Source organism: Vanacampus margaritifer, chromosome 13, assembly GCF_051991255.1.
Source record: "Vanacampus margaritifer isolate UIUO_Vmar chromosome 13, RoL_Vmar_1.0, whole genome shotgun sequence".
Taxonomy (NCBI): domain Eukaryota; kingdom Metazoa; phylum Chordata; class Actinopteri; order Syngnathiformes; family Syngnathidae; genus Vanacampus; species Vanacampus margaritifer.
In genome coordinates, this window is record NC_135444.1 from 9,826,954 (window position 1) to 9,852,980 (window position 26,027).

General features: G+C 39.7%; 2 protein-coding genes across 3 annotated transcripts; one reads left to right on the forward strand and one right to left on the reverse strand.

Moving 5' to 3' along the window:
* Nucleotides 1-2,076: 2,076 nt before the first annotated feature.
* psmd1 (proteasome 26S subunit, non-ATPase 1) lies at nt 2,077-25,970 on the reverse strand. 2 transcript variants are annotated; one of them, XM_077584136.1, is made up of 25 exons: nt 25,773-25,970; nt 25,136-25,179; nt 24,975-25,048; nt 24,392-24,561; nt 24,080-24,288; nt 23,847-23,990; nt 23,517-23,743; nt 23,000-23,057; nt 22,772-22,900; nt 22,325-22,413; nt 22,153-22,231; nt 21,905-22,078; nt 21,707-21,818; nt 21,308-21,504; nt 21,064-21,159; nt 20,793-20,857; nt 12,702-12,816; nt 11,092-11,208; nt 10,293-10,395; nt 4,473-4,642; nt 3,446-3,538; nt 3,174-3,260; nt 2,872-3,051; nt 2,262-2,413; nt 2,077-2,183 (listed from the first exon to the last, which is right to left on the reverse strand). In XM_077584136.1, exons 1-24 carry the CDS (start codon nt 25,786-25,788, stop codon nt 2,267-2,269), a joined length of 2,895 nt encoding a protein of 964 aa, XP_077440262.1. In that variant the 5' UTR covers nt 25,789-25,970; the 3' UTR covers nt 2,077-2,183; nt 2,262-2,266. The 2 variants fall into 2 exon arrangements, with proteins under 2 accessions (XP_077440262.1, XP_077440261.1); XM_077584135.1 differs by having other exon boundaries at nt 22,997-23,057.
* On the forward strand, nt 15,307-19,171 carry htr2b (5-hydroxytryptamine (serotonin) receptor 2B, G protein-coupled). The gene is made up of 3 exons (XM_077584137.1): nt 15,307-15,590; nt 16,300-16,500; nt 17,545-19,171. Exons 1-3 carry the CDS (start codon nt 15,332-15,334, stop codon nt 18,495-18,497), a joined length of 1,413 nt encoding a protein of 470 aa, XP_077440263.1. The 5' UTR covers nt 15,307-15,331; the 3' UTR covers nt 18,498-19,171.
* Nucleotides 25,971-26,027: the final 57 nt, after the last annotated feature.

Consider the following 26,027-nt stretch of genomic DNA (forward strand, 5'->3'; position numbering starts at 1 on the left):
ATATGCACTCAAGCGTCCTGGCAAATCATCAGAGAAACACACCATCTGTCACATCGACGACGTGACGGGCAAAAGAAGAATGAGGGAAACACCAAGCAAAACTTGGCCCAAGGATCGGACCACCTACTGCAGTCTGCGATCCGTGTCCGGGGGCCTCGAGGAGCCGCAGCGGCTTCCGCTCTTCTGGGAAGAAGGAAAAGCTTCCACGGTGAAGCAGCTTGCATGTTTGATGGCGATCTCGTCAACACCGAACTCATCCGAGCGCGCCTTCAAACGGTCACGCAACGGCTCTTCGTCGACTCGCGCCAACAAGACATGGATTAAGACGAAACTATAAATCCCCTCCTGACAAATTCTGGCCAATTTCCCAATTTGGTCCAAAGTGAACAATGTGCTGCGTCACACAGGAAACATCTTGTGTCTCTTATGTTCCCCCACATTATAAATGAAAGCACGCTCGTCCAGCAAACTGGGGCTGGAAACTTGGCATGTTGAAAGCAAATAGAGATGAAAATAGAATTAATTCCTGCATAGTTTTTGGTCTGTTGACATGGTGGGGTCGACTCTGCTGGATTGACTAAAAAGGAAGAGCAAGAGCGCTCAAGGGGGAAAAAACACTTATTTTCATAGACAGTTGGATAGAGATCAAAAAAAAAAAGAGGCTAAAAGCACATTATATATATATATATATATATATATATACCTTTCTTAAATTGACCAATGGAACTTTTTGTCTTTGGATGCTTTTTAAAATTTATTTAAAAATAAAAAAAATAAATACATAAAATAAAATTGACAAATGGAGCTTTTCATCCTTGGATGCTTTTTATTTTATTTGTCTACATTAAATAAAATTGACGAATGGAGCTTTTTGTCTTTGGATGATTTTTTAAAATTATTTATTTTTGCATTCTTGTCATATAATCCTCCTCTTAAATAAAAATGACCAATGGAGCTTTTCGTCTTTGGATGCTTTTAAAAAATCTGTTTATTAAAAAAAACATTAAATAAAATTGACAAATGGAGCTTTTTGTCTTTGAATGCTTTTTTAAAATTTGTTTATTTAAAAATAAAATACATTAAATAAAATTGACGAATGGAGCTTTTCGTCTTTGGATGATTTTAAATTTTATTTTTTTTTTGCATTCTTGTTGCCATATAATCCCCCTCTTAAATAAAAATGACCAATGGAACTTTTCATCTTTGGATGCTATTTTCAATTTGTTTTTTTTAAATAAATAAATAAAATCTACCAATTTAACTTTTCGTCTTTGGATGCTTTTTAATTTAATAAAAAAAAATTAAATAATAAATACAATTGACCAATGGAACTTTTCGTCTTTGGATGCTTTTTTAAATTTGTTTCATGCATGAAAATCATGTTTTTCTTGATCGATGCTGACTTCTTCCTGTAGCACTGGTTGAATGTGTCTTTCCAGAAACTGGCAGTAGGAATGGGAGTTGAGCTCGACTCCATCCTCAACCCGAAAGCTCCATACCATTACCCCACCTTCACCATGCTGGCGTCGGAGTGGAGCTCTCTGCCCTTTACTGACCCAGACCAGTGGTGATCTTTTTCCAACCTTCCTTACCTTGGCCATATCCCCGAGTATTGCACACCTTGTGCTTTTTGGCACTCCAGTGATGTTGCAGCTCTGAAATATGGCAAAACTGGTGGCAAGTAGTATCTTCACACTTGATTTTCCTCAGCTCACGGGCAGTTATTTTGCGCCTTGTTTTTTTTCTCAACACGCTTTTTGCATCCCTGTTGACTATTTTGAATGAAACGCTTGATTGTTTGATGATCACTTTAAAAGTTTGGCAATTTTAAGAGTGTTGCAAGACATCTCACTATTTTTGACTTTTCGGAGTCCGTCAAATCTCTTTTCTGACCCATTTTGCCAAATGAAAGGAAGTTGCCTAATAATTGCGCACACCTGATAGAGAGTGTGAATGTCATTAGACCACACCCCTTCTCATTACAGAGATGCACATCACTGATATGCTTAATTGGTAGACAACATGCATAAAGAGGATGATGTGGTCAAAGTACTCATTTGCATAATAACTTTGCACTCCCTGTATATGCCTTTTTATTGTATGGACACAAGAAAATACAAAGTGAACAAAGTGAGGCAAACAAAAAATGTGAGCGATCAGAAGAACAACATTTCTTCTGAGGCCTAAAAACAAGAAAAACACACGTAAATCCATACATCAACTCTGCATGGATCTAAAGTTAATATATTCTTTTTCCGCACCTGATCTACTCGTCAATGTACTCGAAGGGCTCGGGAGGCTCAGGCTCTTGCTCCTCCTCCTCAATTTTGGGGCCGTGAGCCGAGACGGGCTCCACCAACTCCTCCTCTTCCTCGCTGGTGTCCTTCATGATGATGATGCCGCCCGTGTGCAGCTAAACACACAAAACAAGTGTCATTGGCGACAAACTTCATTGATTTCCTGCAAATGTTGCCCAACTGTAGACTTGTGTGATAATAGTTGTCGGAATGCAATATGGTGGTTTTCATGAATGAAAGCTGATGCGCGTGTTTAATCTCGCAGTGTAGCGAACACGGAGCAGATGTCCAGCCAGGTCTATAAAAGTCTTCACTTCCTCCGAATGACAAAACAAAGCCTTACAAGGAGAGCGGGCCAATCAAAAGAGGACTTCCTCTTCGTCGGATGGCGCTGCGTGCCGATTGGTTCAAGCGTTTAGAGAACGAACAATTGAGTGGCATTCTTTTATTGGCCGAATGTCCTGTTGCTGCATCTCCACTTTGCATTCCAACATTCGGGAGGGGGGAAAAATTAATAAAAACATTTTCTTTGACTATTTTGTCCCCATTTAAGCGATTAGTGTGCGCGTGTAACCTGTTTGAAGGGCTGGTAGCGACACGTGTCCGGCATGTTGAGGACTTTGAGCTGGGCCGGCATCACCCTGGCCGGGTTCTCCAGCATCTGGAAGTTAGGCTCCGCCTCCTTCTTCTTCTCTTTCTCTTTCTCCTCATCCTTCTTCTCCTTCTCCTTCTCCTTCTCGCCCTCCTGCACTTCCTGTGGCGACACGCGGACGAGCACGGTGAGTTTGGGATTCTTTGACTTTGCAGGCATTTGTTGGAAAGTAAAAAAAAAATTTTTTTTTAATCATTGTTGGACTGATTTAGTTAAGCACTCACCACTTCCATCTTCTCCTCCTCCTTTTCTTTCTTTTCCTTCTCTTTCTTCTTTGCTTTGGCTGTGATGGAGAGAACAGCAGTGGAGACCTGCCGGGAACACACATTGCATATATTTTGTAGGGGTGGGTTTCATTCATTTTATTTTTTTAATTCATAAAACCAGGAATCAATTATTTTAATCTCTCTTTTTCCCATAGATTCAAGAAAATAGACTTTTAAAGGCCACACAACATGCCAAAGGACGACGAAGAGACGCTTGTGTCTTTTCTCACCTTCTCTTTCTCCTTCTCCTTGGGAACCTCCAGAGCAGGCGGGTAGGCGAAGGTGGAAGGTTTACAGTTGGAGCGATACTGCACCTTGGGCATCTGAACAGGATCAAGGGCGCAAATATTATATGATTATATTAGATGACTAGACTAGATGGCATTAGCGTTTCGTGTTGGACATTGGTGACAGGAACAGCACATTTTTCTTTTCAAATTCAGAGCAATTGGTATTCGGAACTATAACAACTTGTGGACTCTAGGCCATTTCTTTAATTGTAAATTACGAGTCACAAGTCTCCACAAATTTTTGTCATTTTTAGTATTGCTAAATTGCGTTATAGTGACTTATTTTTGCACAACTTTGTATGTAAAATAAAGCATAAACAACAATGGTTTTTTTTTCATCATTTGTATTTAAAAAAATTTAATGCCTCTAGACATAGAATGTTTTTAAAAAATGTATTTAAGGCGTTAATTTTAGCAAGATTTTTTAATTTTTAACTCATTCACTATATATTATATTTCAATTTTGTTAACAAGAGTATGCAAAACTAGATTTTTTTTAATTGTACATTTAGAACAGATATAAAATTTGTGATTAATCATGAGTTAACAAGTGAAGTCATCGCCTGACGCCCCTAATTCTTAATAATCTTTTATTTTTTCTTAAATCGTGTCAGGCAATTTAAATTCTTGATTGTAATTAACTGCATGACTTCAATAGTTAACTCACGATTAATCACAAATTTTTATATCTGTTCTAAATGTACAGTAACTTTTTTTCTAGGTTTTCATACTCTTGTTAACAAAAGTGGAAAAAATGTTAAATAGAAAGAGTTCAAATGAATGGCAGTGAATGAGTTAATGACCAGTGGAAACCATGTTCTTAGGACTGTTGGACAAAATCAAACATCTTGAGTTCAACCTGGTTCGGGTTATTTAGGAATCTTGAAATAAACTTGGTGCTGCTAAGAGAAACAGGAACGAAAATGTAAAGACTATATTAAAATCTTCAGTGGTCCCGAGTCAGTACCTTGAGGTCCTTGTTGAGGCCGATGATGGCGGTGGGTGTGAAGGCCAAAGACAAGAAGTGGGAGAGGGGGAACCAGAACCAGAACTGTGTGAAGACCAGCAGGCCCACGACTGACGGCATGTGTGTGTGGCCGGTCCTGGACTGGAGCGAGATGCTCACGTTGCGGCCACCTACAACACACACGGCACAATGCTTGGATACACAGCAACTGCTAATTTGACAAATAATTGCGTTCAAGGGGACTTGTGTGGTTAAATTAGCCAGTGGTGGCTTTGAACATGTCTGGAGTCAGAGCGGTGAACAGCTCATAGCAATAACGCTACAAAAAGTCACACCAGATTTGTCAACACAGTACAACATCATGCTCTAATTCTGCCCTGGTTGTCATGGGAACAAACAATCATTTGAACAAGCGGACATTAACTCATTTGTTCCCAAAAACGTATAAAAACGTTCTATTTTAAATATTGCTATGGACCCAAAAACATATTCATACTTTTTTTTTTAAATGCCAGCGCATACAGAAGGCTTTGATGCAGCCTCTGAACTGAAGATGATGGTTGAAGCAGTGGTAGTTGTTACAAAAAATGGCCAGCAGGTGGCAGCAGAGTATAAGAGATCAACCAGGGCCATGTTGCAACAAACTCTTTCCCCCAGTGTTTTCAACAGATTTGTGAATAATGGTGAATTTTAGATAGCTATATTGTAATGCTAATTGCTGCAAAACAGAAACCGATACAAATATACTTTTTTTCCCCTGAAGAAGGAAGAGACTCAAATGTTTCTTTTGGTAGGTTCCATGTTTTTATAGCAATAGAACACAATATTCTACGGGCCTTTGTTAGATATTATTAACATTTTAATTTTTTATTTCATATATTAACCATGTTGAAATGTTTTATAGATGTGTAAAGTAAGTGAAATAGTGTTGAACTCAGTATAATTTGACCTTAACCTAAACCATACACTTTGATTAGTCTAAAATTCCTTCTCAGTGTGCGAAAACACATTCTGTTCGTGAGAACAGAATCTGCCTCGAACACCCACACACACTGACTCTGTTGGCATCATCGCTCACAGCCACTCTAAATCTAGTTCAACTTGTTTGTGAGATATTGTTTTGAGAAAAAGTACCCGGAGAGTATATTTTGTCTGGAGATCGGCAAAGCTGCAAATCTGTTGTATAACGTGTTTTAAAAGGCGTTTCACTTTCCAAGCTCGATACTATAAGAAGCCCTCTTCCGCAAGGGAGGGGGCACAATGGGCACTCTAAAAATTCCACCTCCTACGTGATGTTCAGGGTCATCCCGATGTCCGGAGATCTCTGTTTTGATAAATCGTCTTTGCAATGGTGTTTTTTCTTACAAGAAATCTGTCTTCATATTTTTGGAACACGCAAAAGAGGACAAATATGTGTAACCTCTTCACCTTGTAAAATCTGTCAAAATCCAGTAAAACAGCCAGGAGCGAAGGGGATTGCTTCAGTGAAAATGGCTGCGAGTGAATGAGTTAAATGTGTTTATGTGTAAAGAGCAAAAACATCTGAGAACTCTTTTGAAAACGACTGCGAAGCTCACCGTAACAGCAGCTTAATAATGAAAAATTGAAGTCAGAGTGCTGGTGATGAGCAGTTAACACAAGGATGGCACATTTACACACCAAGTGTGACAACACAAACATTTGCAAACAACAGTTGGATGATGTCCCTTTACATCATCAGAATGCGGAGAGGCCATACAACATATGTGGAAGAGGAAAAAAAAAAACATTCATCAGCGTGATGCATTGTGATTCGTGACTAACTATGGACCAAACCCTTTGAAACTTGGCACAAGAGACAGCAGGTGAGAGGTTAAAGTCGAGACCAGTGATCTATTGATCGCTTTGTGGCTTGTCGACAACACAGACGGACTGTAATGGAAAGTCAAAAGCCAAGAATGCATTGTCTGTAACATCCTGCATTAAATCACACGTGCCTCATCTAACATGTTGCGTCTGCTTACTAGTTAAAAAATAAATCGTTTTCGGATTAGATAAGAAAAATGCTGAATATGAAAAAAAGAAAGAAAAAAAAATAGCGGTTGCTGTTTGGAGAAAGACCATTTCTAACATGTTGAATCGTCTCCTATATTTAAGACGGGCAACTGGCCTTAACTCATTCACTGCCATTGATGGCTATAGACATCAAAAATTCATTTGAACAATTTCTATTGGTTTCACATTTTTTTCCCACTTTTGTTAACAAGAGTATGAAAACCTAGATTTTTTAATTGTACATTTAGAAAATATATAAAATTTGCAATTAATCGTGAGTTGACTATTGAAGTCAAGCGATTAATTACAATTGAAAACATTTAATCGCCTGACATGATTAAAAAAAAAGATTATAAAAAATTTGGGGCGTCAGGCGATTAAATTTTCTAATCAGAAGTAATGACTAATAAAATAAAAAATGTGTTCTGTTCTAAATGTACAATAAAGGAAATTCTAGGTTTTGATACTTTTGTTAACAAAAGTGGGAAAAAAATGTTAAACCAATAGAAATTGTTCAAATGAATTTTTGATGTCTATAGCCATCAATGGCAGTGAAGTTAAGTTAGTTAAGGTTAAGGCCAGTTGCCCGTCTTAAATATAGGAGACAATTCAACATGTTAGAAGTAGTCTTTCTCCAAATAGCAACCGCTATTTTTTTTCTTTCTTTTTTTAATATTCAGTGGGAAAAATGTTAAATAGAAATAATTCAAATTAATTTTTTACGTCTATAGCCAATAAAGGCAGCAAATGAGTTTTAATAGTGACTTCTTAAACGGACGACATCTTAACAGCGTGAAAAATACATTTTACACCAATCTGATCGACTGATTAGATAACGGCCAGTATTTTGCATTTGATGCCAAATCGGTGATCGACTGCAATTTGCACGATCAATCTATGACGTCATTGATCAGATCTGTGAAATAATTACATTACAGCAAAAGTGGACAATGTAACACAAAAGCTTCCAATACGAGCCAAAAAGAGCACACGCTTTTTGGCGTAGCTGGTAAGTAAGTGCATTGGTTTGTTTACAGCTGTTGAACCAAGAAAGCAAGAGTATTTATTTGGCATATTTTTGCCACCTGAATGACCGGCATTTTTTTTTTCCATTTAGGATATGTTGGAAACGTAAACATTACATGCTACATTTAATCTTTCAGTGTTTTTTTTGTGTTTTGTTTTTCAAGAATGTTTACTATTTTTTAAATGCATTTCAATGGGCATTTTTCATTATGGCAGGGGTTCGTAACACAAGTTGCTGAAGTAGATACATTTCCCAATCTCCTCATTGAATTGGTGATTGCGTTTTAGTTTTTTTAGTTTTTTTTTTTAAATCCTGATCCCCTAAAAGCCTAATTAAAAACAATACTGTATAGTAAATAAACAAGCTATTTGAATAGATATATTGCTGCATCGTGTGATCGGGTCGGTGGCTGGTGATTTATTTATTTATTTATTTTTAATTAATTGAACGGTGATCGGCCCCAAAAATCCTGCTCATGTAAAGCCTAATGAAAAATGTTTAGCAGAACGCCCTCCGACTATCAGAGGCAGACAATAGGGTGGATTTGAAAAAGTTCAGAGGCAAAGACAGCGACAGGAAGGACGGATAGGGAGGCAACCAGGATGAAGTTGTCATGTCATGATGAACAGAAATGATGGTTCAAGGGAGTGGGTCATACTATTTTAAATGAAATTAGCCAAAACAATAGAGGTAACTCACTCTTATCTGAGGTCAATCAACTAAATCAGAGCTGGCAGATTGATTCGAGTGAGTGTTGAAACTCTTCCAGTCTACTGACAGTCACGCTGCCATTAATGCGGCTTAAGAGTCTCTTCAAAATGTGGCAACAGGTTAAGAACACTTGACCAACGAGTTCCCCAGAAAGAAGGTCATTCCAAATAGAGTGCAGCCTCTATTATAATAATAAGACAGGTCAACTTATTTTTTCTCTTTCCTGTGGGAAAATATGATCCAAATTCAAAAAAGTGGGAGATGAACCAGCATCTCAGAAGTGATTGCGTTGGACCTTAAAGGTTTTAGTTTATTTAATCAACAACCAGTATCCAAATACACCGTTTCGAAAGTGCAAATGGACAAATGGTTTCTTCCTATTGGTGCACGACATCAGGAGGGTAAAGACGTACAAGTGAGATGTACGGGGAATGAGGAGAACATGAAACAGGGACTGACATTTCCTTGGTAATGAGGCAAAGTGATTATGAAACTGAGCTCATCTCCTCCGCCTGACAAATTCAATACAATTCCCATCACACCTCAAAAGTTCCAAGAAGTAAACAAGAAAATATGCACTTAAGTGTTTCCTGTCTGGATGTGTTTAAATTCCAGGTGCCGCGACGCCTAGCATGCCGAATCCATGCAAGTTGGAGGGAGACGAACGAAAAATGATCCCGGCGGGAAAGGAATGATCGTCTGGATGCTCTCACGCGAGGTCATCGTGGCATGATGACGTTTGATCGATGACTTGGCTGTTGTCCATCGTCAACAGCGAAAAGCAACCAGAAGGGCTGAGACATCACTACGTTTGATAAAAGTGAAATTACTGAAGAGTGTATACTGTGTAGTGCATTGAAGGCTTTGCGTAAACATGAGAAAATTGGTGCGTTCTGCGTCGGGTGTGTTGCGAAGCTCGGACCTCACACATGTAAAGCCATTTTGTGCGCTTGAGCCCGCAAGCAGCGGCGCAGGCACACAAACGGCAGAGACGATCAGACAAACACAATTAGCAGCGGGACAGTGACGGGCCATATGGTTGAGAGCGAAACGCCGGCCGCTAATGAACCGTAATGTGATCTGCTCCAGAAACACAGCGTGCGGGTGGTCAGGCGTGCGCGCTGCTTAACTGCCTGAAGGAACTCAAAATAGGAAACGCTCGTACAAAACCACCATCTGATGTTAACAGTGCTTGTTGTTACAGCGTGATTACAGTTTTCACATCATCTTCTGTCTGCCAGTTTGATCCACTACACACAAGACCAACAGACCCGATTATCGGCTGAGCTGATTATCGGGCCGATATTTGGCATTTTGGTACGTACATTTCAGCATCGGCCTAAGAATCCCATGGCCAATAAGCGGTTAATTAAAAACGGGGTTATTTTGAGATGTTAAGCTTTCTGCTGGTGACCTGCTGGGCAGTAGCTGCGTTGAGGATGCACTTTTATTTTTATTATTATTTTTACAATAAAGATAACATGACGGCGTATTAGGGCCACATATAATTTTTTTTCCCCCAGAGAAGGAGGGGTCATATTCCGAGAAAAAACTCACAAATTTGCCACTTTATAAAGTATAAGATAATGTTAGATAAGTGAAAGATTTTTTACTGCAAAAAAATTTAGTGTAGACATTTTCTTCTTTTTGTTATTGCATCTTTATTTGGAAGACATGCATTTTCTAAGGTTCAAAATTAAATCTTAACACGTTGCATATCTGAAAAGCAGCAGTTTTGTAAGTATTGCTGGAATTTAGAGTTGAGCTTGCGGTATTAAAAAAAGAAAGAAAGAAAATGCTTTATGTATGTACTTGATACAATTGCTTAGCGAGACTCTTTCCAATCTTATGTCATACCAAGTTATCTGGTTATGATGAGATTTTTTCTCAATTGGCATTGCTGGTACCATTTTATTAAAAACATTTTTGATAAAAAAAATAAAAAAACTTTGGTTGAAATCCAAAATTGTCCAACATTTTGGGAGTTCAACATTGCTGGGAGCATTGTGAATCTATTTTGAAATATAATATATATGGTATACACTGACCTGCATCGAGGATTCCCTGGGCCAAGATGGCACCGAATTTGGCCATAACATCATCGTGCTTGTCGTTGATGACCTTTGCGTAAAGCTGTCTGAATTGATTCACCTGTAGGCAAAAATGGGTATGAATAATATTCAATTGTCATGCGTTTGCTTGAACATTGTAAGCATCAGCTCTTCATTCTTTACAAAGATGAGGGGGACAGACTTTGCTGGAAAAAGGCTGCTGAACGGCTATGCTGTGCAAAAAATACAAAAACAACATCAACATTTCCACGCCCCTGATAGTGAGAGAGTACAGCAAGTGTAGGTTATATTTGGGCTATACCTTAAGAGACATACAGCTGCTGTCTGCAACTAGAGACGATTTGTAGATTACAAAAAGTCTCTTAAAATAAACAGTCATGGATGCAATGCTGCCAAACATTTCATTGTTTGGAAAAAGACTGTTGCACAATTCTGCACAAGAGCTTGGCTAAAAAAAAAAGAAAAACGTTTTGCGGTACAGTTGAGGAGTCTCTGAAAAGGTGTCTGGCATTTCTTAACTGTCTATGACAATATATGAGGTGCTTGCAGGGCAAGTGTGTGAAGCTTTGCTAGGACGCGTTCTTTTCCAGCTTTTTTCCTTCCATCTTCCTAAAGCTTGAAGCACAACCCTGAGCTTTCACACTATTTTCTTTGCTATCCTTCCATACATAACAGTAAGGCTGTTTACAACTGCTGATTAAACTGAACGTTTTTTTCATGAAGATGACTTGCAGTCTGGGATGTCTGTTAAGACAAAGAAACAGACGAGACAAACCTTGGGGCAGGTGACTTCCGTTTGCTGGATCATGATGAGTGCGGAAGCGATGAGAGCACCTTGTCTCACGTAGTTCACTGGGTCGTTGGTCATGGGCTCCAACAGATTGATGGCCTCCTGCATAAACAACCGTCACAATAAAAAAAATTATAATAAAAAGAAAAAAGACATTTTACTTGCTTATGTTCTCACCCCCCCAATTTTTTTTATAAATAGACACAATGTTTGTAACTGCAACATTGGTGCGACAAGAGGAACATGTGTGCAGGACAAACATTATTATCAGAGGAAACAAGACCATACTAATTAATGAGATTAGTGGCCTCCATATCTGGTTGCCGTGGACGACCGTATGACAGTTAAAACAAGGACCGCCTTCCACAATTTGCTCCTATTAAAACCGAGAGATGATTTTTCTAGTTCTCACTCTGCAGATCATTGAGCGTTCAGGGCTGTAACGTTTACGGACAAGCTTGGAGGGAGGCGACCGCTGTGTCCAGTCAAGGTGAGAGTGGAGGTTCACGTCATAACATATCTCCTGGGTCATGTGACATCAAGTTAGAAGGTAAAGCTGGCCATATCATGCTCCTCATTGGTTAGGTTAGTTTGGCAATTGGTTCACTTGAGGGAAGAAGTCCGCAAACTGTAAATTATTATGGATTTTTTTTTTGTGGTTATGAAACAGTATAATATAAGCAGCCAACCCCTCCTTAGCTAACATAATCAACAAGGGCCCTCCTTTTTCTGCACAAAGGCTACAATGTCGTTCCAAAGGACAAGTTGTATAAATGACAACAAAAGTATTGATTCCTTTAAATAGGTGACCTACTTCTCTCGCCACAACACCATCACTCTCCCAATAAGGGGCCTAATAAGCTTGGGCAGAAGTGTATACACACTCAACCGGGCCTCTTCGTCCTGCTGCTTTTAATACTAACGAAGGCATTGATTACGTTGGTTAATTCTAATCAGGTTGTTGTAAAGCATTTATTTTGGTAACAACTGTGGACAACTCATTCAAGAACTTTTGTTGCTATTTAGCGTTAAAGGGGGAGTCAATGTTAAACATTTCTTGACAATAAGATGTTATATGTGACTTCACTAGTCTAAACATGACATTCTGAGTAATATTACATTTGTGGAATATGAGTTACGCAGCAAAATCCAGCCATTTTTATCCATTTCAGGGGTCGGCCAATTTTGCCACTTGCTGTCGACTTAAGATGACATCACAGTTGCTCATGGCTTAGGCAACGACCAATCACAGCTCACCCGTTTTCTGAAGCTGAGCTGTGATTGGTTGTTACCTGAGACCTGAGCAACTGTGATGTCATTTTCACTTGACAGCAAGTGGCAAAATGGCCGCCTTCTGATACGGATAAAAACCGCTGGATTTTGCTGCTTAACTCGTATTCCACTAACGCAATATTAACCAAAATACCATATTTAGACTAGTGGAGCTGCATAGAACATCTTATTGTCAAGAAATTTTGGGGGGTTGACATTGCTACTTCTCATATTTTTAGTATCCTGCAGATCCTAATTTTAACCTCAATTGTTCACGTGGGAAATGTAGCGGTATTTGCTTCCAGCTTAACAAGGTATCTCACCTTGTTGCCTGTTCCAGCACAGCAGATGCCCAAAGCCATGGCGGCACCACAACGAACGTGAGGATTGTAGCTCTCTGACAAAAGGGACACAACACTGGGACACTGCTCAGGAGTTCTGAAAAGACAAGTAAAAATAATGGTGACAGTGGAGGCACAAACAGTCACAAGCTGGTTTGCATACTGACAATCAAAATGTAAGTTGAAGGCTTTGTATGAAAAGTCTGTCAACACGATTTGTTCCAAAGAATGTGTTTTAGGGATTGAACAAATGAGTCAGACGAACTCAAACCGCCACAGCCAGACTGTAGATCTAGCTGTGTTAGGGAAAGTCTGTTCGGGCCATCTTTCAAAAAGAAGGAATTTGTTACTGTACACAACCATGACAGCAAAAAAATGAAATACTGTGTATGGTGTTAAGAAAAAACACAATGTGATGTGATTTGCAAATCCTGTAACACTTATAAGAGCTAAAATGGTTAAAGTACCATTGATTGCCACACCCACCTAAGTGGGGCAAAAGGCTCTACAATGAAGTTTCTCCATTGTTCCAAGATATTGAACAATATTTATTTTATTTATGCCTGACTGCATGTTGTGGAAAGCAGCAGAAGATGGTTGAGGAGTTACTTTATTAATCTCTAAGGCAATTCCGGGGTTATATTTAATTGACATTGGGTTGTTGTGCGTGTGTGTCAAGCCCTGCATTAACAAAGACATACTTCTTGTGCATGCTAGCAACTGCTTCTGGACTCAAGATAAGAGTTCAAACACACCAGAGGATCAAACTTGATTCACGTGGCGCTCAACAACAGATCTAGATGGCCTTTTAATTTAATTTAGAGAGATAAAGTATTCTATTCTGGTAGTCAGATGACGTCCTCCAAAACCACCTGTGATGTCCTCTGAATGTATCATTGGCCTGTTTAATTAAGTACTAAATCATGGCGCGCATGCCTCAAATGTATCAAGAGGAGTGGCAGCAGCTGATACAGCTGTGGTGTAATCGCCCCGTCGCTCTACATATCCCAGGCCTTTGGAAGGAACGCAGTAAATCAAAGTGGCGGGAAAACAGCTGATCGATGTGTTTGTGGGCAATACTTCACAGATAAGATCTTTTAACACGCTTCCTGGCTGTGACACATTATCGTTCAAATACAGACTGAACAAACCTGGACAGTGTTGTAATAAACAAGACATGATATAGTATGACTTTTATAGGTAAGCTCTGCATGTATAAGAAAAATATTTTGGCTAAAGCGGATAGAGTGGAGACTACCCTTTAAGGACATATAAGGGAATGCACATTTACTGGTCACGTTTTTCACATTTACGTGTGCGCAATATAATCATCCACCATCTGTCAAGTCTTTTACATATTTCAATACCTCACATCTGCTTTTAACATCGACTGCAAAGACCTTTGAGGCTTCAATCATCAAAACGGTGAAAACGGAATTTTAAGTGTAGAAATATACCGGTAAAAGCATTAACAGTTCAGTCTATACACTGGCTAGTGTTTGTGTAACTTCTAATGGAGGACAGAAGAGAAAATGACAAATCTAAACAGTGGGGCGACTGAGTTGAAGAAAATGACCCCCCAGGAACCACTGGCACGTGGCCACCATGAAGACATTCATATGTTGTGCACACAGTGTGGCTCACCAACATTGAGGGGAGGGAGCGGGTGAGAGGGGAGCAAGGAGGAGTGATTACAAGCTCTTTAGAGGCTGGAGAGTGAGAAGGAAAGAGGTAGGCACAAGCCACAACATCTGAAAGTTCGAAAGCTGTGATGGAGGGAGGTGATGCATAGCCAGACATTTTGGGCGGAAAAGCAATCGCCCATCGTGGACATGGAGAGAATTGTCTCATGTTCTCACTTGGGAGGGCTACAAATATAATGTTGCTGTCTTCCAAGTCTTTTTTGGAAGGGAACCTCAAGAGCTGAAGCATCTATGAGCAACTCACTCAGGAGAGGTAAGACGCATTTGTAAGGTTATGCAGGACATTTTCAGTGTGTTTTCAAGGATGTTTTCTCTTTAAATTCACCACTTTACTGGATGAAGAGTTAAATGAAAAATCCAGTTTACTGATTCGGACATTCTCAGATATTTTTTTAAGGCCCACTCTTTTTAGCATTTGGAATTTGGTTGTAAGAAAATTCAATTTTCACAATTTTAACAACTTCCCAAAAAAAAATTATTTTTAAATCTCACTTTTTGCAACTATCATCTGTTGTCATATTACTACTGAGAAAATGATAGATTTCTGTTCCAATGAAGGATCTGTTTGCCATTACAGGTGGAAAACGTGGATAGCATAACCTGCCAGGGAAAACGAAAGAACATGAGGACTCCAGCTGGTGTCTCCTTGTGGAAATACTTCATGTCTATGGATTAACAATACTGGAATTTTTTCCACAATCATCCGGAGACTGCCTGTATTTTATTATTTTTTGTTATAACAATATCTTTTCTGAAGTTATGGGACATCCAGTGCACTGCCCCTGAGCTTTTTGGCCTACCTACTTGCCCTTCTCAGTGGCTACCAGTGACAATGCTGACCGAGCCTGCAAAACCACAAATATCAGAGCCCAAACTCACAATTAGGCCCCCTGGAACCTTCACAGCACTATGTCCCGGTCAGATGTGGCTCCACTGGAAGCTGACGGCTCGCTATCAGAAACCTATGGGGTTCAGTTAAAGTGGGCTGCCCTGCTTATTGTTATGGTCATCATTCCCACCATTGGCGGAAACATCTTAGTTATCCTTGCGGTATCACTGGAGAGGAAACTGCAGAATGCCACCAACTACTTCCTGATGTCACTTGCTGTGGCTGATTTACTGGTGGGACTCCTGGTGATGCCAATTGCACTGGCCACTGTCCTCTACAGTAAGTTAAATATGTATATATAATTTATTTTAGACTCAGCTTGTCAGACTCAGACCAAGTTCCAGGAGATGTATTCACTTACATACTACAATTTTGTCATTGTCGCTAACTCACTAGGGAAGTCTTAAATTAAAATATTAACTGTGTGTGAACAAATAACTGAGGGAAACTGATACTTTAAAGCTTTGTGCCCGACTTTCCCTCAACATATTGACTTATTAAAAGACACAAATTCAGAATTCAGTACTTTTGGTTATTAGTCTTTACTCGGGTAGTACGACAACTTTCAAAGAACAAATGCCATATCTGTATGAAAAAATAAGGTTCTATCAGAAACCAAGATCAAACCCACAAAAATAATCCAAGGGTCTCTCTCAAAAGTAAAAAGGTGCTGGAATAAAAGTGTTAAGTGCCAAATGAATGCCTGGAAGTGAAAATAAACATTACGGTAATTCTCCAGGACATCTACAGGACTGATGAAGAGCTTTTAGTGCTATTAACAGCCTATGGCCATTCCTCTTTCCAGTAAAACCTCACATATATAAACAAAGAGATCTTCAGATTGAGACTTCTAACCCCTTGCTGGGTGATACAGCTCCCACTGACCAGACCATTGCATGAAACCCAAAATGTGCCAGAAATCCAACTGCTGCAATAGGAATTTCAATAACTGTCAGTTGTGAATCATTGTTCTCTACTATTTCTTTAGATTCTGATTGGCCCCTTCCAGATTTCATCTGCCCTATTTGGCTCTTCCTGGACGTGTTGTTTTCAACTGCATCCATCATGCACCTGTGCGCCATCTCACTGGATCGCTACATTGCCATCAAGAAGCCCATACAGCACAGCCAGTACAAATCCAGAGCCAAGGCCATGGTCAAGATAGCACTGGTGTGGCTTATATCCATTTGTAAGCATATCACTTCACAGGCTTCTTTCACTTTCACACACATTTCATTCCTCTCTGTTGCCATCTTTACAATGACAAATTTCAAACACTGGCAAGGTTTTGAAATACATTTCTTGACATAAGATCCATGGCAGACCTGGTTTATAGGCTCATAAACACAGGCCGGATGGAATAAAAGCAGATGCAATATAAACAGTTACATTCTCTGCAGCAATGGGAGGGACACGGTGTCGTTTAGGCACCGTATTCCGGAACAGCAAAACACAAGTAAAATAAATAAAATCAAACATTTGCGATGTTACCAACAATGGGGTCAAGGATGTCAGTTTAATGCAGATTCGTTGGCCATGACCACTGGCGTGTGCATTCATACTACTTACTACAGTGGTATCCAAACTATGGTCCGGGGGCCATTTGTGGCCGGCCATTCATTTTTAAGCGGCCTACAACATATACTAAAAATGACATCTGCTGCTAATAAATTTGTTTTATATACTATAGAGCCTTTCTAAATATGCAAATGAACCGCTTACAATTTAAATAAATAACATTTCTCTTCATCAATACTGATGATTTTTTATAAGCAAAAATCTGCTCTGTGACAATGTCCAAATTGTGAAAATATCACATGAATTATTGCTTTAATAAAGGTCATCTTACGACAGATTGCTCCTGTTTTTGTTCTGAATGCAAAGATTTAATTCAGCTGCTGTTCAGTGCAGGAGCTGCTATATTCTGGTGGGTTAGTGTCTCGACTGCCCCAAAATGTGGTCAAAACCTACAGTATTTCCTTTGTAGAAAGCTGTTCAGGGAGCACTTTTTCCCAAAACAACAGTTTTAAAGATTATGCAATTGCTTGATTTTGGTGTGATTGAAAATTTGACATAAAAATGTTTTCAAAGTGTCTCTAGCATCATCCGATTTTTCTATTGTGAGCCTCGGAGGAAAAAGTTTTGGCACCCCTGAGGCCTTGACTTACAATAACATGAAAACAAACTGGCGAGGGTCGCAAGACTAATATTTATTTTTCATCTCCTTCTCCAGGTATAGCAATCCCTATTCCAATCAAGGGTCTCCGAAACTACCAACCCAGAAACAACAACACCTTCAACAGCAACCACACATGCCAGCTTAAAACAGACACCTTCCGGGAATTCATCATGTTTGGCTCCATGGCGGCATTCTTTGTTCCACTGATCATAATGATGGTCATCTACCTTCTTACTGTTCACGTGCTGCGCAAAAAGGTTTATCTACTCAGGTCAAAGGTGTTTCAGCGCTTCAGTTACCCGACAGTGTCCACATTATTCCAAAGGGAACATCCTGAGACTGCTAATCAAGTTGATCAGTTTCATATGCTGGACAGGTTTTCTAAGATGCAAGAAACCCCCAATATAGGCACAGCACACCCTCCTAACGTTGGTGAAATCCCCTTCCGTAGAATGTCCACCATGGGGAAGAAATCAATGCAGACTCTAAGCAATGAGCAGCGCGCCTCTAAGGTGCTGGGCATAGTCTTCCTCCTGTTTGTGGTCATGTGGTGTCCCTTCTTCATCACTAACGTCACCTCTGTGCTATGTACCAGCTGCGATGTCGACATCATCTCCCGGCTGATGGAGATCTTTGTGTGGGTGGGCTACGTATCGTCGGGCATCAACCCGCTGGTGTACACGCTTTTCAACAAGACGTTTCGGGAGGCATTCACACGCTACATTACCTGTAATTATAAGACATGCAAACATCATCGGCCGGAAAGACATCCAAAGGCCTCAAACGTTACTCTGACTCTTACGAGAATTTCATTCAGATCTTCCATGGCTGAAAACTCCAAACTGTTCATGAAGAAGGGCATGAGGAACGGCATTGGGACAGTAAGCCACCCAACTCCCCTTAGATGCCAACTACGCACTCAGTCATCTAGCGGTGTTGTGTTAGACCCGATGCGCTTTACTGATGAGGACGACACAAGGCAGGAAGAACATGTGAGCCGCCTATGAAGTTACAACAATCCAATCAACATGAAAGCACCAGGAAGTGGTTTGGATTGTGCTGAACATCGAGTTTTTCAAATTCAAAAGACAGAATAGTTGCACCACCACCAATTTCAAAAGCTGGATTGATTGGACTGTGTTTGACTGGCATTTTTTTATGTATTTTTTCCTATCAAACTAGACCCATCTACTGGGGTTGACCCTACAATTATACTATGTTACAGTACAAAACTGCTAAATAATGCATTTTGTCATCTTCTGCCACCACCAAAATGTGTTTACACAAGAAATATAGGAAAACAGGCCACTGTTACCTTTCAGAACCCCCCCGCTAACAATCTACTGTAAAAGTCTGTATCTTGTGTTATCATACAGATTACTCACTACACAGCAAGAAAGACCAAATTAATGTCAAGTATTTAACTGCAAGGTCGACACACACAGCTATACAGATAATGCATGAAATTCTTTGAGGGGTCAAATCCATTCAACCTATGATTCTTGCAATGTTTACATTCTGTCGGCAGTACAGAACAAAATGCATTTAATTTGGACTACAAATGTGCACTAATACCATCTCGTGTAGCTACTTTCTAATCTACATCTCTAGAGATGATACATTTTGTACTTCCTAAATTGTACAGACATGCTCAAATGTTTTTTTGTATAAAATTGATCTAAATATGAAAGGAATGACTAAGCACCTAAACATGCTGAATAAAATGTGTTGTTAAACTTAATTGTGTCTTCATTTGCCTAGACTGTTGGCATTACAGTTTATACTTAAGTAAACTCTTCGCACATCAAAGCACAAGACGACCTTTAGGTCGGGGGCTCAGTGTGCTCTTTGCACGTCATCTTCGGTGTTGCTGGAAATATGGCTCTGTCTTTTCTAGTTTTGTTACACGGCTATAGGCGGATGGCTAAACGATGTGTTTAGTAGAACTTGCCCAAAATAACCAACTGACATTCATAGTCTTCAGCCCAAAAAAAAAAAAAAAGAGATAAATCTCCCTTCCAAAAGTAACAAGCAAAACCGAGGGCATTGTCGTGTTCCAATACACACATTCTCATCCACATTCAACGCTGTTTTGATAACAGTCAATTAAAAGGAGAAATAGACTTGCCAAATAATGAGATCCATGAATTTAAAAATCAAAATCTACATTTAGATTACAAAGATTTTCCTGATCAGATGATAACATTTGATTCCATAATGTACAAAGTTAAGATGGGAAAAGCTACCAATAAGTACTATACATATTGCGGAAAGTTCATGAATAAAGTAGTCAAACATTTCAAACCCTACTGTGTTTTTTTTGAAAATAAAACAAAACAAAAAAACTACATTTTAAACTACCCTTTTTCCGAGGGTTTCAGCTAAATATGCTGTTCTGGAGTGAAGTGCTGCCTGTAGACTATGTTGTGACAGTCAGAACACCAATGATTTTTGCTCACAATGCGCACATGAGAACACAAGAATCCCTAAGGCATCATCCATGTCAACCCCTGAAAATAATCTATCCACTTTAAGGCGCATACTCGGCTGCTTTTCGAAGGGTATGAATACATGGCTGTCATATTTCTGTCAGCCTGAAAAGGGTAAATGGCACAATCCACAAGAGATTTGTCTGATCTTATTATCTTTTAAAGTTTATGTAAGACTAAATTTAGAAAGCTAAATTAAATTCTTAAATATGAACATTGTTGTTTACTTTGTGATAAATCACATTTAATGAGTAACCCACAGACAAGTTTGTGTTATTTTCTAGAAAAATAAGAGCTGATTAAGACGCACACACAGTTTGTTTTTTTAAGCGTACAGAAGTCTTTTGTAATCAACCCCCCCCCCCTTTTTTTTGTGGAAAATCCATATTGAATGTTCATCAGCATTTTTTTTTAAACATTTTTGGGGTTAACAAAAATAAAGTATTATTTTTCCTCTTTTCAATGCATTTCAGTGGATAATAATAATAATAATAATATCTAGATTTTAAAATGTACAAACAGTTTTGGGACCTTACTTACATTGACATTAACATTATAGTACAAAAAAAGCTCTCAGTGGATAATAATAATAATAATAATAATAATAATATCTAGATTTTAAAATGTACAAACAGTTTTGGGACCTTACTTACATTGACATTAACATTATAGTACAAAAAAAGCTCTATAAAATCAATGACAAAAATGTAGGATAAATAAAATACATAATCCCTGAAATGCAACAAAAGGACCACTGATAGATGTGATAGAATCATAAAGCTATTATCATGATTTATTCAATCTGGTCCTTACCTGAACAAGATGAAACCAATGGACTCAACAGCTGCCCTCCTGACGTCATCGTTTACGTCACTCACCTTCAGATAAAAGAAAGCATACATCTCAGTCCACTAATGCAAATATAGCAGCTAGCCCTGCAAAGAATCCTCATACAAAATACAAGTGGCCTCCTATTGATAGTAGCATGCAGATGATGCCATCTAGAGGACAGATTTGTAGCATCTCTGTTACTGGTGGGAGAAGCTGAGTTTCAACACTGTGAAGTGAACCAACAAACACTTACAGCCACATGTAGCAGGCGTCGGATGGCCTTGTTGTTCCCAGAGCCGCAGTAAGCCATGCCTACGGTGTACATACCAGACCGCCGCAAGATGGGGTCCTAAAAGTTAGAAAGGGAAAGCAGTGCTCTGAGAACTTGCAGCTACAAATTTGATGCTTATACAAGTTGGTGGGTGACAAACACTTCACAAGAAACACAAAATGTTCTTTTAATGCGGAAAATACGAGTTTCAACATGTGAGCCCTACCTTGTCTCTGCAGAGACTCTCAATGAGGGCATCGGCCTCCTCCATGCGTCCATACATGACCATAGCAATTCCCACGGCCAGGCCACGCAAGATTTTCTCGTGCTGGGTCTCCTGCGCGTAGCCCACCATGTCCTCGATGGCTTGAGCTGATTTGGAGCCCAGCATGACAAGACCCAGGGCCAAGCCAGCAGCCTCACCTGCAAGGACACGCATGATAACCAACTCTTGATGTACAACGTTTTTGGTAGGACTGTACAGTAAATCACATCAGATGCATGAAAATCATGCACAATTATTTTAGGACATACTAACAATGGGCAACATAATTGTCATCCAACAGTAGAGGCCAGATGTCCATCTCAGGTTGTTTTTTTCTCAACTTGTGTTGGTTTCACATACCAGTCACAGCATCATCCTGATACAGATTGGACTTGAGGAGATCATACACATCCTGTCTAGCTGTTCCCAAAGCAGCCAGTCCGAGACCGAGAGCACCCCCATGGCGAACAATCTGTTCAAACAAAAACAAGACGAAGCACCTGAAGCACGGGTTACGCATCAGGATTTGCATGTTCAAACATATAGAGTCCGACTTACATCATTGCTGGCGTTTTTGAGCTGACTGAGCAGGTAATCAATGATGTCACCGCCATGATTGGCATGGATGAGGCCGAGAGCGTACAGACCTCCGCCCTCCTGGTAGGCAGAGCCAGGGGAGGTGTCCTTTGGCAAGTACGTGGCCATTAACTGAAGGGCCTCTTTTTCGTGACCCTTAAGAAGAAATGACAACAATTTAACAACAAACAACACTACTGATGTCAATAAATTGTGTTTATTGGCTTTACCTTGTGAATGACACCAAGACTTGCTGTTGCTGTGAATTTTGCCCAGTTGGTGGCTCTGGCAAGCCATTCAAGGTTTTCTCTGTAAAAAAAAACAATGATTATGAGCAAGAAACATCATTACTTGTGGATAAAATTCTTACAGAACATGTTGCCCCTTGGATAAAATGCTGACCTGAGGAATTGGTCACTTGTGGTGCCAGTGTGCATAAAAGAGTTGGCTATGACAGTGGCTGTGTGGCACACTGAATTTCGGACCGCATCCTAAAATGAGATGGGAGATTTGAGATGGGAATTGTATAAAAAGAATAAAAAAATAAATAAGACAACACATAACAACCAACTTTTGCTAAAATGTCAAAATCCACACAGATACAAGCATTTCTTTTTGGCATTTTGTCCACACAAAGTCTGTTTTAGGGCACTGAAAAGAGTGCTTCTGGAAATATTTAAAAGTTCCCATCAGGACTCCAACAATGAACTGATAAAAAAAAAATCAATATTTAAAAGAACAGATTTGAGCAATGAAAGTCATACAATTGCATACATCACAGTGGCAAAAGTATGCATTTGTTTATTTTCATTTTGCACTTGTTAAAGGCGCTGCGGACTCGCACATTACCTTTGTGTTTTTGAGAATCATCAGATCAGTGTTGTTGTTTCGAATTAGGAACTGCAAGTGCAACTCGATGGCCATCTCCCCGCTGAGGATTTTGATCATCTTGGCATTCTGATCTTTGGGCTCTTCCTTCTATGTATGTAATGAGAAGCAAAGATTATGGATTAATGGCCAACGTCGGGTTTCTCTACAGACACACACAACAAACACTGCAGTATTATCCTTTACCGCCTCTGCTGGTTTTCCTGCAGGGGAGCTGCCAGCTTTGTCATCTGTCTCCATTGCATCACTGGGGGAAGAAAATTGTTAAAGACATGTTATCGTGAGTTTTCAAAGTTATAATTACGGTGGAACGCACATCTGTCAGCGCGCCGAGCAGTGATACGAACAGAAAAATAGAGCCCAGCGGTAAAAGAGTCTGACTTTTTTCTAATGTGCAGTTTTGTGATGCAAATTTATCACTCTTTTGAACACAAATTGTTAAAAAAAAAAACACTTTATTTCTGTGACCCCAGCTAACTTGCCAGACTACTATTGTCTCGACCAAAACTGGACCAGATCTCGTGTCACAGGACGCTGTCAGTGGTAAGTCAGTGCTGATTGCACACCACTTTAGGTGAGAATGCCAAAAACCCGAACTATCCCTTTAATATACACAGGCACCTAAACAAGGTGATTTATATTTAATTATAATGCTAAGGATCTTTCATATTTATTCAAACTCCTTTTCGTTTATCTTCATGCTCACCTGTCTTTATCTGTAGTGGACACAGTGCCTGTATTAGTGGAACCAGGAACTGCTGGGATTGGTGTTCCGACCGTTCGCAGGTTTTGGATGACAGAGGAAAGGAACTGCTGGCTGGCGCTCTCATATAGATCAAAACAGATCTGGTAGGCCATCAGCAGGTTGTCCTCCTTCACTAACTTTTCCAAAATGTCGCTGACAGCTTGTGGGTCATCCAGGAATATCAAGCACTAGTGTAGTAGTAGGAAAATAAAAGATTAGAGCTGAACCAGGTGCAGCGGAACGGGGTGAGCAAGTTTCGCAAGATTCACTAAAGATAACATTGGTAGTTACCTGACAAACATTGATGAAATCAGGCCTCTCCAGGTTCATATAGAGCTTGACCAGTACCCGCAGCACCTCATTGCGGAACTTCTTGTTTTGCATGAGGGACATGCACACCTTCAGACTGTAGGCAAGAAGCCCGCTGACATCAGTCTACATAGGAAACAAATATTTAATTTAGCAGCCATTAACACAAATCACATCTCTCATATGAGCTGCAAAGGGTTAAGAGGTGGCGTTACCGATTCTAAAATGGTCTTCTCAAACATGTCAAGGCGGCGAGTTTCCAAGGCAATGCCGATGGCCTGCTTGTACTTGTGGTCGTTGAGGCAGCGCAGGAACATCTTGTTGACGATGCCCTCAAGGCGAGGGTCGATAACTTTCCTTTCTTCCTCCTCAGGCATCTCAGCATTTTCCACTCGCAACTTGGTGTAATGATCGATGCATTTGGCTAACAGGAGATAACAGTCAATTATTGAGTGGGGAGAGGAGGGGTCACCTTCATCATTACATCTTAAGAAGAGATACTGGAGTGATAATCTTTCCTCACTTACCAATGATGGTCTCCACATATTCAGTGTCATCAGTGACATTGAAAAGATCCCCAGCACCAAGTGCGTAGTTCAGAGATTCCTCAAAAGCTCCAAGATGATAAAAGACCTTAGAGGCCACCAGAGCAGCAAACTCTCTGTTTCGGAATGTCTCATCTTCGTATAGAACCTCGCTGCATGTGTAAGACAAAATTGATTGTAGTATCGTATATTTAGTTTGACTACATTTTTTTTGCCTTTACATGATCTAATTTTCAAATATTTTTGGTTTAAAATACACACTGGGTGTCCTCGGGTTATGATGGTCCCAAAATACAATATCTCATGGTTACGATTGTTTGATACTTATAACAAATATGTTACTTTTATACAAATAATGCAATTATGACTTCACTATCTATAATTACATGCCTTCAAAAACTTGGGAAGAAATCAAACTTCAATGGCACACTTTTGCATATAAATTCAGGTTACGTTGCAACAGTATACTATCATCACAATTCCATCACCAACTGAGGGTGCCCTGTATTTTGTTATCGCAATAAATATTCTTTGAAAACAAAAACTGTTTTTCAGTGCCACTTACATTTTATCAACAGATCCAGAAATTTCAGCCCAGAAATCATTGACAAGGTAGTCAAGCTTCTGTAGTGCAAACACCTGCCAACAGAATTCAAATCAATTTCTTAAACAGGTTTGTTTATTTGAAGGCAACTGCTTAAAGCTAGGCTGTGTGAAGTGTCCTACCTTGAGCTGTGGTTCCTCCTCATCAAGGAGGGAAATAATTCCGGCTGGAGAGGGAAAAATATATAGTATGTTTAGGCCAAACGTTATTACACGTTTTTAGTCAACAGTGTTTTTCTATGTATCAACTGGGTTTCCCACTACTGAAAGACAAAAAGAAATGTACCTAGAAAGCAATCTATTTCTATAAGGCAGTGACCCGCAACACTCCTGCTCGCGTTATTTTGCCATGAACGGCTGATCGGGTAATTGGAATTATAAATCTGCCGTCAACATCCGTGATTATAGTAGGTTGGCCGTGAACAGGTAATTTTAGTTATTTAGGTTATTTTTTATTCACCGGCTCAGAATTTGTACTTGCTATTGGGCTAGGTGGCGAGTTGCCGGTCACGGCAAAATAATCATTGCGTAGTAGAAATCCCTCTATGTTGTATTTCCAACACGTGGTGTTACATTTTAATGTAACTATTCTTCCTTCATGATGCACTACGTATATAAACTGTTGACAATACGCTTTCGGGAGATCTTGTAGGCTAAACGTTAACTGACAGCATACAGTACATCTGTGTGACTCAGCTAAATCAATGGCAGCTAGCTAAACTTGAGGCTAGCAAAAATTATTTCCGTCCTCGCAACTTACCGGCAGATGTTATCATGGCTAGCCTGTATTCCCTCCTCTATCCCGGGTTAAGTGTTCAACGGTGTAGATACGTGTGAATACTTTAATGAATTAGTCACGTTAAACTGTCAGGAGACGCAAACCAGTCCTACTCAAGGTAGCCGCTGCTAACTTCTTTTTGACAAAGCCGAAGGTCCCGACGCTCGACGTCTGCGTTAGCTGCCCTCGTTACAGCCTGATTGAAAAAAAATACTATAAAAGCAATGTGACTCATGT